This window comes from Mustela nigripes, chromosome 6, assembly GCF_022355385.1.
Source record: "Mustela nigripes isolate SB6536 chromosome 6, MUSNIG.SB6536, whole genome shotgun sequence".
NCBI classification, from domain to species: domain Eukaryota; kingdom Metazoa; phylum Chordata; class Mammalia; order Carnivora; family Mustelidae; genus Mustela; species Mustela nigripes.
In genome coordinates this window covers 38307295-38324440 of record NC_081562.1, presented here as the reverse complement: position 1 = coordinate 38324440, position 17146 = coordinate 38307295, and the positions used below count along the sequence as shown (strand labels likewise).

Genomic DNA, 17146 nt, shown 5'->3' with positions numbered 1-17146 from the left:
CTTTCTTTTCTTTTCTTTCTTTCTTTTTCTTTCTTTCTTTTTTCAAATTTAACCAACTCAGCACCATTTACTGGGAAATAAATTTTCTCCATTATTGAATAACCACTTTCCCCCTACACAAGTATGCATATAGGCAAAGATCTGCTTGTAAGCTGTGTCATTAATCTTTCTTGCTGTCTTTACCTTTACTGACTTATTTTTAACCCTGCCCATGTTCACCAATAGCTGTAGAAACAGCGAAGGAAAGTGATGGTTAATCCCAACATTTATCCCTGCTTGTTTTTACCACATCAAAATTAATAATAAGGTTTTTGTTTCACTGTCGTGTGACAAATTTCAGGAGCAGGATTGTCTGTCAGCGCTCAGAACGTCCTGACATCTCCTGTGAGATCAGGACTTTTGTCTTGCACGTAGGGCGGGATGGTATATCGATTATGTTTCTCTGAAGTGCATTCGGGGACGTTTTTGTGACTTAAACAACATAGTCTGTACTGTGACTAACACCCTAGAGCTTCTGTATGTAGGAAACATGATCTGAAGCTGCACGACACTCCCCAGGGAAACAGTTCCCACCATTAATATGGTAGAACTGTGTACAGGCAATGGATAGGGTCATCTTCAGTGTGCACCTTACAATGACCAATACAGAGCAGAAGGGCTGCATGAATTTTCGTGGATTTTTTTTTATGTATATACTATTTTATTAACTTAACTCCCCTCCCCCCCCCTTTTTTTTTTATAGATTTCACTGCCGGTGTCATTATAGGGGCAGCATTTATCAACCCGGGGAGCTCATCCCAACACCGTCGGGCTTATGGTAGATTTATTTCAATGATGGGGCTTATACTTGACAACAAGAACTAATAGACTCCTTTAACCCAAATTGTGATTTTAAAAATGACTTCTGTGATTTAAAATATAGAGATAACCTTTATGTGGCTTTTTCCATATGTATATTACATTTCAGCCCAGAATGCCTAAGTCTTGTACTCATAACTGCAGAAAACAGTTACTAATTGTAGTGGCATGCAGCGAAATGGAAGCCCTTTGAGGGATTTGGTTCTCAGAAATACTGCAAGTTGGGGCACTTGGGTGGCTCAGTGGGTTAAGTGGTTTCCTTCAGTTTGGATCATGATCCTGGGATCCTGGGATCGAGTCCTGCACTGGGCTCCTTGCTCATCACGGAGCCTGCTTCTCCCTCTGCTTGCCTCTCCCCCTGCTTGTGCTCTCTCTCTCTTAAAAAAAAAAAAAAAAGAAAGAAAGAAAGATTGCAAGTTGCTGAGGGATTTTAGTTGGACTGACCAGCTGATATCTCATGCTGAAATCAGTGAACCTCCTCCCTAGTGACATCGATCCTAGCAAGAGAGCACTTATTAATAGGATAACACTCTTTCCTGTCCTAACCTGTTCGTTAAAAATGCACACACATCCATGCAGTAGTCCGCATGGATCTCCATCCAACTCCCAATCTCCATCTTTCAGTTGCACCACAGGAACCAGCAGATAATAATAGACAGCAGATAACAGTAATAATAATGGTAATAATGATATCTAAGCCTCACTGTGCATGTTCTGCAGTTCTGGTACCCTTCTAAGGGTTTGGTGTCTGTTATTCAAACACTCACCCCTGTAACCCTATGTCCCAGGGAACATATGATATGGAAAACCTGGATCTGGGCCCCGAGATCCCTTGGTTCCCCTCTGCCATGCCCAGTGAGAGAGAACTGTACCTCTGGGTGTCAGCTCAGTTACATGATGCATAAGCGTATGTTTCATGTAACCTGGGCTCAAATATAGAACGCATGATCTGGTCCAAAGCTGAAATAAACGCTGTTTATGATGGAGTTCTTGAGAACTCGTGATTTTTTTAAAATGGACATATAGTTAAGTGCTATCTTTTTAAAGGACTTTCAAGATTAATCTTGCTTGATTTGGTTTGCTTTATGCCCTGAATTTAGATCTTAAGTTGCAAGGGAAATGTGACTGCACTCTATCTTCAATACTGTTGCCAGAAGGAGTTTTCTAGAATTGGAGCCGACCTTTTTACCTCTCCTTTTAAGGTCTCTGGGATAAAGGCTTAGCATCTTAATGAGGTTGACCTTGGCCTCTTTGCCATCTGCATCTCCTGTCACTTCTTGCATTGTACTTTGTCACACAGAACACTGCTTTGTACCACATCTCCCCTGAGTGTTATAGCCTTCCTGCTTTATCCATATCATCACCTACATCCAATTCTTTAAGACTGTCCAGGCTTTACCGTCTTTGACTATCTTGATGTCAGTTGCCAAGAGATTTTAAGACATTTTTCGGCGCTTTATTTTCATATTTTGAGCATATTTCTCTATTGTATATGTCATACTGCATACATTTTTTATTTGTATGTTTTCCTTTCTTACTAGAATATAAGTACTTGGGTGAAGACCATGAATTTTGGGTTTTGTATTCCCTATGCCCATTGCAGTGCCCCCGACATACGTGTTTGATAAAAAATGAACCGAAATAATTTTTTTCAAATTGGGCCTAAACCAATAACCCATTTATTAAAAAAAAAAAAATGTGGAAAAAGTAACATTTATCTGTCTATCCAATCAGTGCTTGCACAATAGATTGTTTTTGAAATACAGAAAAAAAATGAGGTGTGGCTTCATAAATTAACTATTTGTTTACCTCTGCCAGCCAGTGTTCCAATGGGACCGTGAAATGTGATGAACCAGCAACGCCCTCTACTGGTAAGATCGAGATAGGTGTTTTCCTTAAAGAACGCAGCTCTAACACCTTTCCCATTTTTCTGGAAGTCATAAATCCATCGCAGCCCACCTTGCCAAGATGCATGAATACGTAGCCTTGGGAGTGTTCCTCAGCATGGTGCTCCAGTGCTTCCTTAGTTTTTTCATGTTGATAATTATAATATTTGTAGGACATCTTGGGGTGAACTGACAAGGCTGCGGAGGGGCAGAGCTGTTCAACCCAGGGATGCTGCCTACAGGCCGCCCACCCCAGAACGACTTCAGGGACTACACCAAAGGCTTTAGGCTCATGTATCCAGGCATCTGTTGAAACCAGCTGGACTGGAAATTGGGAAACTACTCTAAACCAGGACTTCCCAGGTGTAATGTATACACAATCTCCTGGGGACCCTGGTGAAACATTAATTCTGATCAAGCTGGTCAGGGGTGATGCCCAAGATTCTACATTTCTGCTGCCACTGCCACTGGTTCTTAGACTCCAGGACCAGCAGCCATCAGGTAAACATGGCTTGCAAAATGACATCTACTGCCATCTCTCTTTAGAATGTTATATTCCTCTTACATATCATTCCTGAAAGTCCTATATATTAAAGTACCCTACCTATTATTTATTTTCACCACTACAAAGCCTCAAGTTTTTAGTCATGGTGTAGAAATTCCAGACAAATAACAACAACAATGCCTTCATTGATTTTAATGGATAGAATGAGGGCAGGCTGATAAAATGGAGCTGTTGTTTTTAATTATTCGTATGGTCTTGTATATATTTATAATAAATTTGCTTCGCTTTATATGCTCTGCATTTGCTTTACGAAGATTCAAACTATCTAGGCTTCTTTATGGGCTGTGTTCATGGACCACACACATATTCAGTATTAATGGGCCATCCTTGCTCTGCCCTATCTGCTTCAGGGTGGCTTCAGGTTAAAAAGGGAAAGTCCAGGTGGCCAGACTTCTCACAGAGGAATCCACACCATTTGATCCCATTGGCCCCAAGGAGGCAACTTACTGAATCTCTCTGAGCCCAAAAGCTTTCTGGAAGGCTATGTAACCCCTATACTGCCTATAATTATGTCTCCTTTTGTACTTCTACACTCTATTGAGGACTGATCTAAGTAATGACTCAGAGGGGAGGACCTGAACCTATCATGTGTTCATTGGAAACACATGGCTTTGTAAGAGTGTAAGTATGTATCGTACCAGTCTTCAAGAAATTGAAAGTGTATGTTTGGATTAATCCAAATACCCTGATTCTTGACTTTAGAAAATGATACAATAGTTGTTTAGTTATTGCTCTGTGGAAAGCAGAGAAGGTTTTCCAACTCCAAATAAGTTTCTGAAATGTAGGAAACAATAGAAAATCTTCCTGGAGAAGGTTTCTAAGTTCCTCAGCGGAATGTTACAGACTCAGAGCTAGTAATTACTGGTAGGATATTCTAGGATGAATTCTGCTTTGACGACAAATGCCTATCAGTGTGATTATTTGTCTATGGAACAAATACAGAGTTAAGGGCATTTTTTCTGTGTCTTTCCCATGAAGTTCCTGCCTGTCCCGAAGGAAAAGTGTATTTTGACTGCAGATTTCCTGACCCTGAATTGCCAGCTGGTGGTGTAAATTGTGAGACTACATGTGCAAACCTGGCCATGAACTTCACTTGTGCCCCATCGTCCCCCTGTATAAGTGGCTGTGTTTGTGCTCCAGGGTAAGTGTCTTTCTCTCTCTCTCTTTTTTTTTTGAAAATATTCAGGATTTGACAAAATATTTGATAGAAATATTTAGCTAAAATTGTTCTGGACTTTGGTTAACTGTGGTTAACTTTGAGTTGGCAACTAGAAGACTATTGCAATTATTTTGCTATATTCATGTAACATATCACATGTATTTTAAATATGACATATGACATATAACACATGATTATGTCACACATGTTATATGTACAATATTATTAAAGTAGTACAATGAATTGAAGAGAGAACTCATTTCAGGATGGACTTGGCGTTTATCTTCTGTTTTGACTGCAATTTTCAGAACATGCTAGTGAGCCATTATCTATTTAAAATACTTTAAGTGCATATCTTTTGTATATTCTGTTGTGCTATTACTGTTGTTGAAATTAAGTCATAACTATGATGCCAACTGCTTTATTTTTTTATTTTTACCTTTTTAAGATTTTGCTTATTTATTTAGCATGAGTAGGGGGAGGGGCAGAGGGAGAGAATCTCAAGCAGACGCTATGCTGAGCATGAAGTCTGATGGGAGGCTCGAACCCACAACCCTGAGATTATGACCTGAGTTGAAATCAAGAGTCAGATGCTTACCCAACTAAGCCACGCAGGCATCTTGCCAACTGCTTTGCTTAATGGATGTTACAAAAAATGGTGTGTTGAGGCTACACAGGGCAGTGGGTAACAGCGGGATCTCTGGGTTCAAACACACTGGAGTTCAAACCCCAGCTCTGCTGATGTTAGCGGAGTTATTTTTCTGCAAGTTTCTTTTAAGCCTGTGATATACGGGGTGTGTGTGTGTGTGTGTGTGTGTGTGTGTGTGTACTCAATAAATATGAATCACTATCTTATGGCAGAACAATCTACTCCTATTTTTGTAAGTTTCCTTTAATAGCAGGAATGCCTCGTACATGGGGAAGTTAAGTACAGAATCTGGTGGTTATTCGTTTCCCTGCAGGCACATAACATCTGGCCTCACTGGCCCTCCCTCCCCTGGTAGTGAGTGGAGGTAGAGCACAAGGAGAGGCCATCTGAGGCAAACAGGTCACCCGTTCTTCCTTGGTGAGCCTATCCACATAGAGGGATTCCTGGGCTCGGGTCATCTGAACCATGAGCAAAGAAGAGAGAGGTTTTGTAGTTTGTTTCTCAGGAGAGTTGGCATTTGTCCATCCCCATCTGGAGTAGAGGGAAGAGCCAAATGACTTGGTACTGTACCAATCTCTTCAGAAAGGGAAGAGGTTGAAAGAACAGGTGTCTGTGCGTGGGAGAATAAAGGCAGGTAGAAACCAGGTCCTAGAGCAGATGAGTGAGGAAGACATTTTAGTAAAAAGGACAAGGGAAATATCACCTTTATGATGGTAAAATAATTGAAACCTACAACATCACTTGATTAAAGTGATATGATTACGACTCAAGGGTGCATGGCTGATTAGATAAAGCTGCATCCTAATTTTGTTTCACAGGCTTGCAGTTGACGCTCTTTTTTTTTTAAAGAATATCTAGTTACTGTCACCTTTGACTTTTTAGTTCAACAATGATTGATTGATTTACTGGTCTAATTTCATTACAAAACTCAAGAAATTTTCTCCCACCTTCTCTTATTGTATTGAAGTAAATATGGTTGGAATTAACTAAGAGGCCTTTGACTGATTTGGAAATAATTTTATTATATATAACTTTCCTGTTACAAAGCTGTTCATGGTAATATGATTTGGATTGTCTTCCATATGACCTTGGCTGGCTTATTTTAGGACAATAAGCCTCATATCCCCTGTTTTATGGGTCTCCTCAGAGTGACAGCAGTTCATTGAGTATGAAAGGAAAGATCCTCATTCCTTGGTTTAGAAATCATTGTTGGAGCGTCTGGGTGGCTCCTTTTGTTTAGTGTCAAACTCTTGGTTTCAGCTCAGGTGGTGATTCATGCCTGGTGATCTCAGGGTTGCAGGATTGAGTCTCTGGTCAAGCTCCAAGCTCAGTGGGGAGTTTGCTTGAGTTTCTCTCCCTCTTCCTTTGCCCCCCCTTCAAATAAATAAACCTTAAAAGAAAAGAAATCACTATGGATTAAAGAAATGGAAAGTAATATAGTGAAAAGTGTCATATAAAAATGGTTCAGATATTGGCTCTCCTTATTAGCTGAAGTACCTCAGGGCAAGTGACTTAACCACTTGGAATCTTAGCTTCCTCTTTTTATTTGTTATTTATTTTTTTAAAGATTTTTATTTATTTGAGAGGCAGATATCACAAGTAGTCAGAGAGGTAGGCAGAGAGGGAAGAAGAAGCAGGCTCCCTGCTGAGCAAAGAGCCCAATGCGGGGCTCGATCCGAGGACCCTGGGATCATGACACGAGCTGAAGGCAGAGGCTTTAACTCACTGAGCCACCCAGGCGCCCTCAGCTTCCTCTTTTTAAAGTGTATCTACAAATGTCTATTTCATGGGGGTCGAGTACGTGCAGTGTATCAGTCATGTGGTGTTAATGTTTGGGACACTGTGTTAAGCTACAAGTGGGGGGGCACTATAAAATACATTTATAAAAAACAGAATCTGCCTGTGGGACTGTCACTAGGATTAGGTGAGTTAGTGCTGTATTTAAAGTGGTTGGAATAGTGGCTGGGCCAAGGAGGCACTCAAAAATATTAGTTTTTGCTGTTTGTGTTTTTTTTTAATTTCTCTATGAGAGAGTTAATCAAGTACTTGCAGTTCATTGAGATGGATCCTCTAGTAAAGGTTTTTTTACAAATTTCTATGGGGAATGTGGGACATAAAAGATTGCATTAATTTGAGTCTTAAATGGTGAGGAGTTGTTTGGGCTGAGCTGGGGAGCAGCAGGGTTTTCCAGGCAGAGGAGAAATGACGATGATGCCAGGGAACGTGGAGAGAAGTGTGGGATGGGGGAGCCGAGACTCTCGGACTCTGTTGTCTGAAAGGAAGAAATCTAAATGAGTTAATGCAGCATTTACATAGGTTCATTGGGTCACCTTTATTCAATAATTGAGTGTCTGCTGTATGTTAGACTTCAGGACACAACCATCAAGATATTCATGCCTTCCTGAATGGAGTGTGAAGTCTAATGGACAATGTATATATTAAATAAGGAATTACAGTGCTGTGCTAGAGGAGCTGTGAGAGGGAAAGCAGAGAAGGAAAATAATGGGATCATTTTTACTCGAGAGAAGAGGCAAGAATCCGGAATTCTTGACTTCTATGTAAATTTTTTTTTAAAGATTTTATTTTATTATTTATTTGACAGACAGAGATTACAAGTAGGCAGAGAGGCAGGCAGAGAGAGAGGAGGGGAAGCAGGTTCCCTGCTGAGCAGAGAGCCCGAGGTGGGGCTTGATCCCAGGATCCTGGGATCATGACCTGAGCCGAAGGCAGAGGCTTTAACCCACTGAACCACCCAGATGCCCCTCTATGTAAATTTTGATAGCAATGAATTATAACATTTTAAAGCATATTCAGAAAACACTTCATATTTTCTATTTTTTTTAAGATTTTTATTTATTTATTTATTTGACAGACAGAGAGCACAAGTAGGCAGAGTGGCAGGCAAAGAGAGAGGAGGAAGCAGGCTCCCCGCTGAGCGGAGAGCCCGATGTGGGGCTCGATCCCAGGACCCTGGGATCAGGACCTGAGCTGAAGGCAGAGGCTTAACCCACTGAGCCACCCAGGCGCCCCATATATTTTCTATTTTTAATAGTTATTTGTGTTTATTATTTTATTTTAAATTAGTATAGTAGTTATATTATTATGATTTCAATTTTCTTTATTAGTAGTATTTTATTGTTGATGAAATAAATTCTTGAGAAAAGAGTTTAAGCATATTGAAATATTTTTCTATATATTTATATTAAGGGTATTGGAATATATATCATAAATCTTCATTCAAAGTATTTTGAAAATACACTAACAGTAATTATCCCTTGAGATTATAATATTTAATTGTTCTATTCATAGATATTTTAAGATACTTTTTTATGGGATAACCTTTCAAGAAGAAAATAACACATTAAAGGATACTAACATTTAAATATACTATTAAAAAATGTGAAACACTTGATATAGTGACTTTTTATTCAAAACACATCTTAACTCTCAGGATTTTAAATTTAAGCACTTACATAAGGAGCTTTTTTTTTTTTTTAAGATTTTATTTATTTGACAGAGATCACAAGTAGGCAGAGAGGCAGGCAGAGAGAGAGAAGGGAAGAAGCAGGCTCCCTGCTAAGCAGAGAACCCGATGGGGCTCAATCCCAGGACCCTGGGATCATGACCTGAGCTGAAGGCAGAGGCTTAACCCACTGAGCCACCCAGGCTCCCCCATAAGGAGTGTTTGATTATTCTCTCTGTCCTGCAACAGAAAAGGTTATCCATTTCATAATTTACTCTTTTATTGAAAAATTTTTAGGCCCTATGGATTTTTTTCTCTTAAGTAGCAAATACCAAAAAAAGGGCCCTCACATATTCTTTAAATGTTGTTTTCACAATAGCTCACTGTCCCCGGAAATTTAAGCTTGTGTTTATCTTTTATTGTGCTAAGCAATAACAAACAGTTTAAAATATTGCAACTGATCACTTGCTGGCATTTCATTTACTCTTATGATCTGCAAGGTACTGTGTGAAAAAGAGAGAGCAAAAGATTAGATCCACCCCCTCCATAAGTCAGAGAGAACATGCCTGTGGCAGTCGTAACAAATATAGATGGTGGTGAATATAACAAGATTTCTGATTCTTAAAAAACTGAAACTAAATAGCATTTACTTCTTCATCGGAAGAATGGCAGAGCACAAAGGAAAATGTTATGTTCCTGAAAGCTGTCCGTGTATCTGGAAAGATTGGGAGTACCTCTCAGGAGAAGTGATTGCTACACCATGTTATACCTGGTAATGAGATCCATTTATTTCAAAACATTTTTCCTAAGCAATTGTATTAGTTTCGATCATCTTATAGTTAATGTGACTGACTTGAGCAAACACTAAATCAAGCCTGAGTAAATAAGATTTTAAAGGCATTCAGGAGTTGGTAGAAAGCTATTCCTACAGGGGAATCATACCATTATTTTGAGGCATATTTCTTTAGCCCAGGGGGAAAAAAAAAACAAACCGTGAAATGTGAAAACTTGAAAATTTAATAAGGATAAGAATATCTCAAATTTATAAGAAATTAATAAATGCACCAAAGAGAAGATCACATTTAATATAAGGTCTTATGTTTGGAAATAAGCCAAAACAATCCCATAAAATAAAATTGAAATGTAATTTCTTTAAAATGTGGGAAAAAAAATCCAAGCTCATGAACAATGTCACATGTAGTATATTTAAACTGATCCAAATATAGGAGATGGCATTATGGTTTTTTTTGCTCCCATCAGGGCTATTTCAATAATTTATTCTGTCTTCTGCTTTCAGGTGAACGAAGTAACAATTTTTAGGCTTGATTGTGCTCTCTGATAATATATTTAAGCAAAGTGATAAACATAGGCCTAATTTGTCAATGTAATAGATGTTATTGAACCAATTGGCATATAACTAAGGGCTCTTGGCTCAGTGAATGTTCTTGAATACAAAGCTTACAATGTTTTTACCACTTGCAAAACTCTAATTAGAGCCAAACGTCTTAGAGAGATAACTGGTGTTATTTTTGGCTAGTGTTTGTCGACGAGGGATGTTCAATTGCACCTACTATCCATGCCCGGCTGTGTGTACAATATATGGGGACCGGCATTATCATTCTTTTGACGGACTGGAATATGACTATATCAGTGATTGCCAGGTATTTCTGATAAAGGTATGTCACAATTAGGTACTTTTATTTGCCCTTGTGTAAAAGCTTAATGTAAAAAACAAGTATGCCAATATATGATACATCAAATCCACATGCCATTAATAAAACCTACAAAAGTGATAGCAATTTTAAACATTTCACATTTCACTTTGACTCATAAGTTTTATTATTTAATAGGAGGTGGGCTAATTCTTTTTTTTTTTTTTTTAGAGATTTTATTTATTTCTTTGACAGAGAGGGATCACAAGTAGGCAAAGAGGCAGGCAGAGAAGGCGGGTTGTGGGGGGAAGCAGACTCCCTGCTGAGAAGAGAGCCCAAAGCAGGGCTCAATGAGATGGGCTACTTCTTAAACTTTCTCTGCTTCTGTTTTCTAATTTGCAAAATGGGGATAATAATTGTACCTGTATCCTGGGGTAGTCTTTAGGATTAAATAAGATAAAATTATGTAAAGCTTTTAGACAGTGCTTGATGTATAGTAAGTGTTCAATAAATGCCAACCATTTTTATTTTTATGGGCTTAGTTTGGTGAATATAAATATAAGACATTAAACCATGCACTGAATAATATGTATTGTTCATGATTATAGCAAGAAAGAGACATTATTCTTAATTCTAGATATATTATCTTGATGATATACTATAGTCAACCCTGGGCTTAGTGTACCCGATAAAATCCTTAAAATTTCTCATATGCTTAATGCATTTGGGTTTTCTTTATACCTGCATTTTATTTAGACATCACTGACCCCAGAATTAAATTTCTAAATATAAAAATGTTAACTTTAGAAAGAAGTTGTACAAGAATAAACAAAATAACATCTTTTCTTCCAGTAAGGTAACCTGTGATTATCTTGAATGCATGTCTTATTTCTGGGTAAGGCTTTTATGTTAATAGAGGTGTGTGTGTGTGTGTGTGTGTGTGTGTGTGTGTGTGTGTGTGAGATCCTGTTCTTTAAAGCATGTATCAACAAAGTAGACACATTCCTATTTTGTATCAGTTCTATTAAATTAAAAAAAAAAAAGGTGAAATCCATTGTGTTCTAAACTTAAACAACTCCTGCTTATGTTTTAAACCATTAAATTTCCCATTTGATACTATCCTCAGCTTCCACTAGGAACAATTTCAAGTTTCATAAAGAATAAATCCAGATTTGTCCAAGAAAATTCTGAAGTTGAGAAGATTGGAATCATGCCTTACATTTTTTTCCCTCCCCAAGTCATTTTGCAAAATGCTGAGCATTTGGCGAAGTCTTACTAACTACTTATTTGAGCTCTATGCTCTGCCTGGCTTTTCCTCAACCCCTCATTTGTCTTCACAGTAGAGAAATCATAGTGTTTACCAGTCTATTTTAAAACAATGATTGTGCAGAAAACATTTCAAGTAGAATATTTGTCTCAACTCTGATTTTTGGTTAAGTGAAAGTATGTGCTTGTGTTTGTTGCTGAATGATAATAGCAGCCTTAAAAAAAAAAACTGTATATGTATGTATATATGTATTTATTTATTTATTTCTGGTGCTTCACTGTAAGAGTATCATTCCATTTAGCAGACAAGAGCCATTAAAGTTTGACTTTTAGACTTTTAAAACCTGACTCCTATCATAACTTTAATTTGCTACTATATTCTTCTGTTAAAAATCAATATCTCATGTTCAATTTCAAATTTTAATAAGATATGCTTGTCTGTGTATGAGAAGATATGTCACAGGAAATAGTCTTCCAATCTCTTAGTAAGCAATGAAATTTAGATCCTGAATTTAATATCTAGATTAAGATCTGTCATTAGGATTCATGTGGTAAGATTAAAGTCTATATTTTTAAGTTCTGGAATTGCTTTTTTTTTTTTTTTTTTTTTACCAAAATAGAAGTATTTTTCCTTTTGGTACTTTAACAATGTTCTTTAAAAAAGAAAGCGTTTACAAAAGACAGACTTCAGAATGTAAGTTTCATGGATTTCAATTTAGTAATTAAAGAGAAGAAAAACTACTATTAATAATTAATTAGAATTATACTAGAGAATTATTTACTATATTGTAATGGACATTTTTATGAAAATCAGTAAAACCAGTACCAGGCCCCAAAATAATTAGGATAATTTGATCAACATATACTTGGTAAGTCAAGAAATAAGTTACTTGATCATGGAGCAGATAATTATTTCATATCCGAGATGAATTAGTGGTTAACAATGCAGCCTAATTTTCATGGGTCTGAAATCTTTTCATGCTGGATAGTAAAATTCTCAGTGCTTAAGGTTTTGCTTTGTTTTTTTCCCTGTTTCAATTTTTCTTCCGTAATTTTTTTATTTGGTTTGGTTTGGTTTTGATTTCTTTGTTTGCTCTACACACCTAGCTTTCTCTTTTGGGGGAAGAATAAGCATTTCCTTTGAGAAGGATAGAATTGCTGCTTGCCCTTTCATTTAATTACTACTTTTTCAGGGACAAGAATAATTTCTGTGAAGTACAGATTTAATTCTCTCTTCCTTGTCAAACAGTTCTCTTTCCTCCTTCCTTGATTACAAATAATTCTAGGTTTTATTTTTGTTATGTGTAATACATTTTTATCTGGTGAAACTTAGGACCTTCTGGTGGATCCAGCAACCTCATCCATAAACATGTCTCTTCATTTGCCAATTAGACTTCTAAAAATTAATACTTATTCAGCTTTACTTTATAAGTAACTTGACCATCACATTCAAAGAGATATGGAAGTCCCCCCCGCCCCCAATCTCTGGATTGTGGCATTCTCATTGTAATCTAGTTTTAGGTACAAAGTAAGTACTTACAATATCTTTGTTGAAGCTTGTCAAACTTTAAAAATCCAGGTTCTCTGATATTTTATTCATTTTGGAGGCTGTTTACCCTTTCCTGTATTAGCATATGGAATATACAGCACATTGTTTTTTAAGTGGTTTGAAGCACATTTAAGACAAAGGTATAATGTATAACCAGAAGTAAGACTTGTTTAACAGTAAAAAGAGATGAGGAACCAAATGACATCTTGACCTAGGCTGTAAACTCAAAAAGAGAGAACACTGGGTATCTTCGGCAAAAATAGGAAATACAGTATTCTAACTACCCAGATTCAGAGGCTACTTCTGTATTACTACTGTATTAGTACTCTGTATTACTATCTGTAACTCTGCTTCTATCTAATCTATGACAAGCCCCAATCACTGCTCGAGTTCTTCTTATAATTTGTTCCAGATTAGGTTTTCAACCTTTTCTTCAGGTGAGATCTTAAACATTTAGTGCTCTCCTTAAGCCTCTGAAAATGCTTCTAATTTCATCACTCTCCATCATTTGTCCCATTAATGTTTCTGGTTTGCCTTCTTGTGTCAGGCCCTTTACTGAGGAGTGCAAGTATGATGATCACCAAAAATAAAGATGGGCCTTGCCTCTGAACATGAGGCTGGGGTGTGGTGGAGGGGGGTTAGTTATTAATCACCTAATCACAAAACTCATAAAATTTCAACTACAAAAGTCAATGATGACCTGAATGCAAAACCTCATTAAACTTTTAAAAGTTTATCTTCTTTTTTTCCTTTAATGTAGCTTGTGCTTTGTCATTCTGCTGCCTCTGCTGGTCCCTTGTCTCTGATCACTCCTCAATATCTTCTGATGGCTCCTTTCTTCAAGAGTTTCTTAGAACATAGGGCTTACAGGTTCCATGTTTCCATGTTTGTTTCCTCTGCAAATCTCTAAGTAAGGAACAAACTGAGATCCTAAAAACATTAGAGAGTTTATATAAAAGTATTTCTTTTAAAAATGATAAATATGCTATCTTTCACTTTCTCTTCCTGTGGCCATCCTAACATTGACTGGAAATTTTATTCCCTATTACAAAAATCTTTTGATTTTTTTTTAATATTTTATTTGTTTATTTGACAGAGAGCTAGAGAGAGAGCACAAGTAAGTAGAGTGGCAGGGAGAGGGAGAGAGAGAGAAGCAGGCTCTCTGCTGAGTAGGGAGCCTGATGCGGGGCTCGATCCCAGGACTCTGGAATCATGACCCAAGCCGAAGGCAGCTGCTTAAACAACTGAGCCACCCGGGCACCCCTCTTTTGATGTTTTTGACTGACTTCCTGTTCAGCAAATTCTGATTGTCTCCAATCTTTATTTCCAGTTCAGTCTCACAGAAGAAAAACTACTCTAAAATGATCTTATAGTTACAAACTCAGGAGATGGGCAGCCAATTTAAAATTTTCTCCAAGTAGTAATCATTTACACGTATTTGCCGTCTCTAAGCTAATCATTTTTATTCCCTGAAATGAGGTTCTTAGTGTGGTTTGTCTTCCAGGCGCAGTTTTTATTAATATTCTTTGTGTGACAACCATGCTGAGGACAAAGGAATCAGAGACAAAAAGACAACAACTTAGACCTTTATTAATAGTTAGTATAATATACCTTGTCTATAATACAGTGGATATTTTTAACGCACATCAGTTTTTTTTATAGTTTCCTAAACATTTTTATATCAGGAAAATCAAAAACATTTATAATGAAATTAAACTGTATGATAAAAATATAAAGAAAATTCCCTATCATTTCTGATACATTAATGTTGCCAAAGCTAAAATGGAAGTGAAAAATACATTACTTTTATTTAATTTTTAAAATTATATGAACAAAACATTATAGACAACCCTGGGGTATTTTTTAATCTATTTCAGTAAGAAGATGAAAATCTTGGAGTTTATGGAATTAATTCTGTGCCTTTTTTTTTTTTTTTTTTTTTGAGAGAGAGAGAGAGCACGAGTGGAGTAGGTGGGAGGGGCAGAAGGAGGAGGAGAGAGAATCTTAAGCAGACCCCATACCCAGTGCAGAGCCCTGAATGGGGCTCGATTTCAGGACCCTGAGATCATGACCTGAGCCAAAATCAAAAGTTGAATGCTTAACTGACTGAACCACCCAGGCACCTCTGTCAGTATCTTTTCAAAAAATTAGCATTTAATTAATTTTCTACTTTATCCATGTAAACTAACTCTTAAATATTGTATCATTATTAAAAATTTCAGGGAAGATGATTGTGATATTTTATCCATAAGTTTGATCTCCATTATTAATCTTAGATATTAAGGTTCAATATTTACTTTGCATTGTAATAGTTTACCTACTTAGATAATACACCCTTTATGTTAAACCTTCTAAAACATTCAGTAGCACAATGATAGCATAGGTTTTCCAGTAATTATTTTTGTACCTTTCTTTCTTTCTCTTTCCCTTCCTTCCTTCCTTTTTTTCTTTCTTTCCTTCTTCCTTCCTTCCTTCCTTTTCTTTCTTTCTTTCTTTCGTTTGTATTTAAATGAACACTCTGTGCTAGGAGCTGTTAAGGGTACAGTTATTAAAGACATTAGCTTACCCTCAATTGTTTTATGTTTAGGGGAGTCATTAATAAACAAGAAGCTAGCAGGCTGGGATAAATGAAAACTTTCTTGTGGGAATGTAACTAATTTTGACTAGAGAAAGAATAAGCAGCAAAGTTTCATGGAAGGGGTAGGAATTGGTACTGGAGTATTTCAGCCCATTATAATCCACCTTTTTTTCAGTGTATTTTCAGGCAGAGTTCCTTGGTAATGAAACACCTCAGGATGGTTTTCTTCTCATGGCATCCTGGTTAAGCACCTGCTGTTTCAGGGAACCAACAGTAGTGTGTCCTGTGGTAGTCCTCGTGCAAAACCCCAAGGGAAATACCATCCCAAGGAAATTTTTGAACAAGACTATACACCTCACAAAGGTGACAGCTGAAGGATGGTTTTGCCTCCTAAGCAGCAGGAGTTCATGGGTGTTTTGTTGTCATTCATGCCACAGGGACAATTTCTGTGTGACTGCTCTACTCTCTTCTTTCTCAGGCTTGCTTATATAACTCTCTTTTCTGTATTTTTTATCTTTGCATCAGTTCAATCATTGTTTCTGCTTCCTTATATTTTAAGCTTGCTCTCTTCTGTTCAGCAGCCTTCTACCTTTTATCCTCTTTCTATTTACCTTCAAATCTTACTACAAAAAACTTTTAAAAAACCCATCATTTTCCAGTTCAAGCATGAGAGATAATCTAATAGGCAAGAGTTGTCTTTCCTGCTTTCATTAAATTCCATTGGCTCGAGTTGGCACCATGACTGTATCAGTCTAGCTCAGTGGCTTAGCTGCATCCCAGCAAGATCACCTCTTCTGTGTCATTGTGTGAGGAGAATGAGTTCTCAAGCAATCTCATAAGAAGCCACAGTAACCAGAAGGTCATTTTGATGCACCAGAAGATTCTAATTTAGAGAAAGTACTATTGACAAAATTTCCAGATTATGTTAATCCTGTTACTAAAGAAAAAGGTGGACCCAGAGGCACAGAACCTACCCAATATGCAATTGGAAATGTAAAAGATGCTGTATTGATTTTAAAGCCACATATTATTAACTTCATGACAGGTTTCATGACAACTATCAAATATAGAGATAAAATTTGGTGGCGTGAAAGCATTTATGGTCTTTATATCCACCAAAGACTAAAGAAAAAAAAAAAACCTGAAGACTACCAAAAACTGATGTAGCAGCAATGGAAATGCATCATTCAGATCTCCTCTTAGGGGAAGCAGAGTTGACTGAGAACCTCAGGTGTTACCTCACAGAATCCCCCACTGGGTTTCTGCTGAAGCCACACTTCCCCCAGCTGTTCTTAGCCAATGAATGAGTATGGGGGGGCTGCAGTAAATGAGTATGCTGGCCCACTCCCCTGATGGGTGACATTGGGTCAAGGACGTCCCATTAGCCTCCCCAGAGTTTTGTTGGTACAGTGCTGCTGTTAAAGACTCTTCCTACCCAGTCCTCCTTTTTCCTCTTTCCCCATCACAGGTGTCAGATTCTGCCTACTTTGCCCCTTTAAAGTTCAACACATCTCCCCAATA

The 17146-nt window shown here is 37.4% G+C and overlaps 1 protein-coding gene across 2 annotated transcripts in view; it reads left to right on the top strand.

Annotated features, from left to right (window-relative positions):
* Positions 1–17146, top strand: part of OTOGL (otogelin like) — a 137209-nt gene that overhangs the window by 50463 nt on the left and 69600 nt on the right. For both annotated transcript variants that reach the window (XM_059404684.1, XM_059404683.1), the window contains exons 21-25: positions 743–817; positions 2677–2729; positions 4288–4450; positions 9245–9352; positions 10118–10256. In XM_059404684.1, coding sequence (XP_059260667.1) covers positions 743–817; positions 2677–2729; positions 4288–4450; positions 9245–9352; positions 10118–10256 — 538 coding nt within the window. The remainder of the gene's footprint in view (positions 1–742; positions 818–2676; positions 2730–4287; positions 4451–9244; positions 9353–10117; positions 10257–17146) is intronic.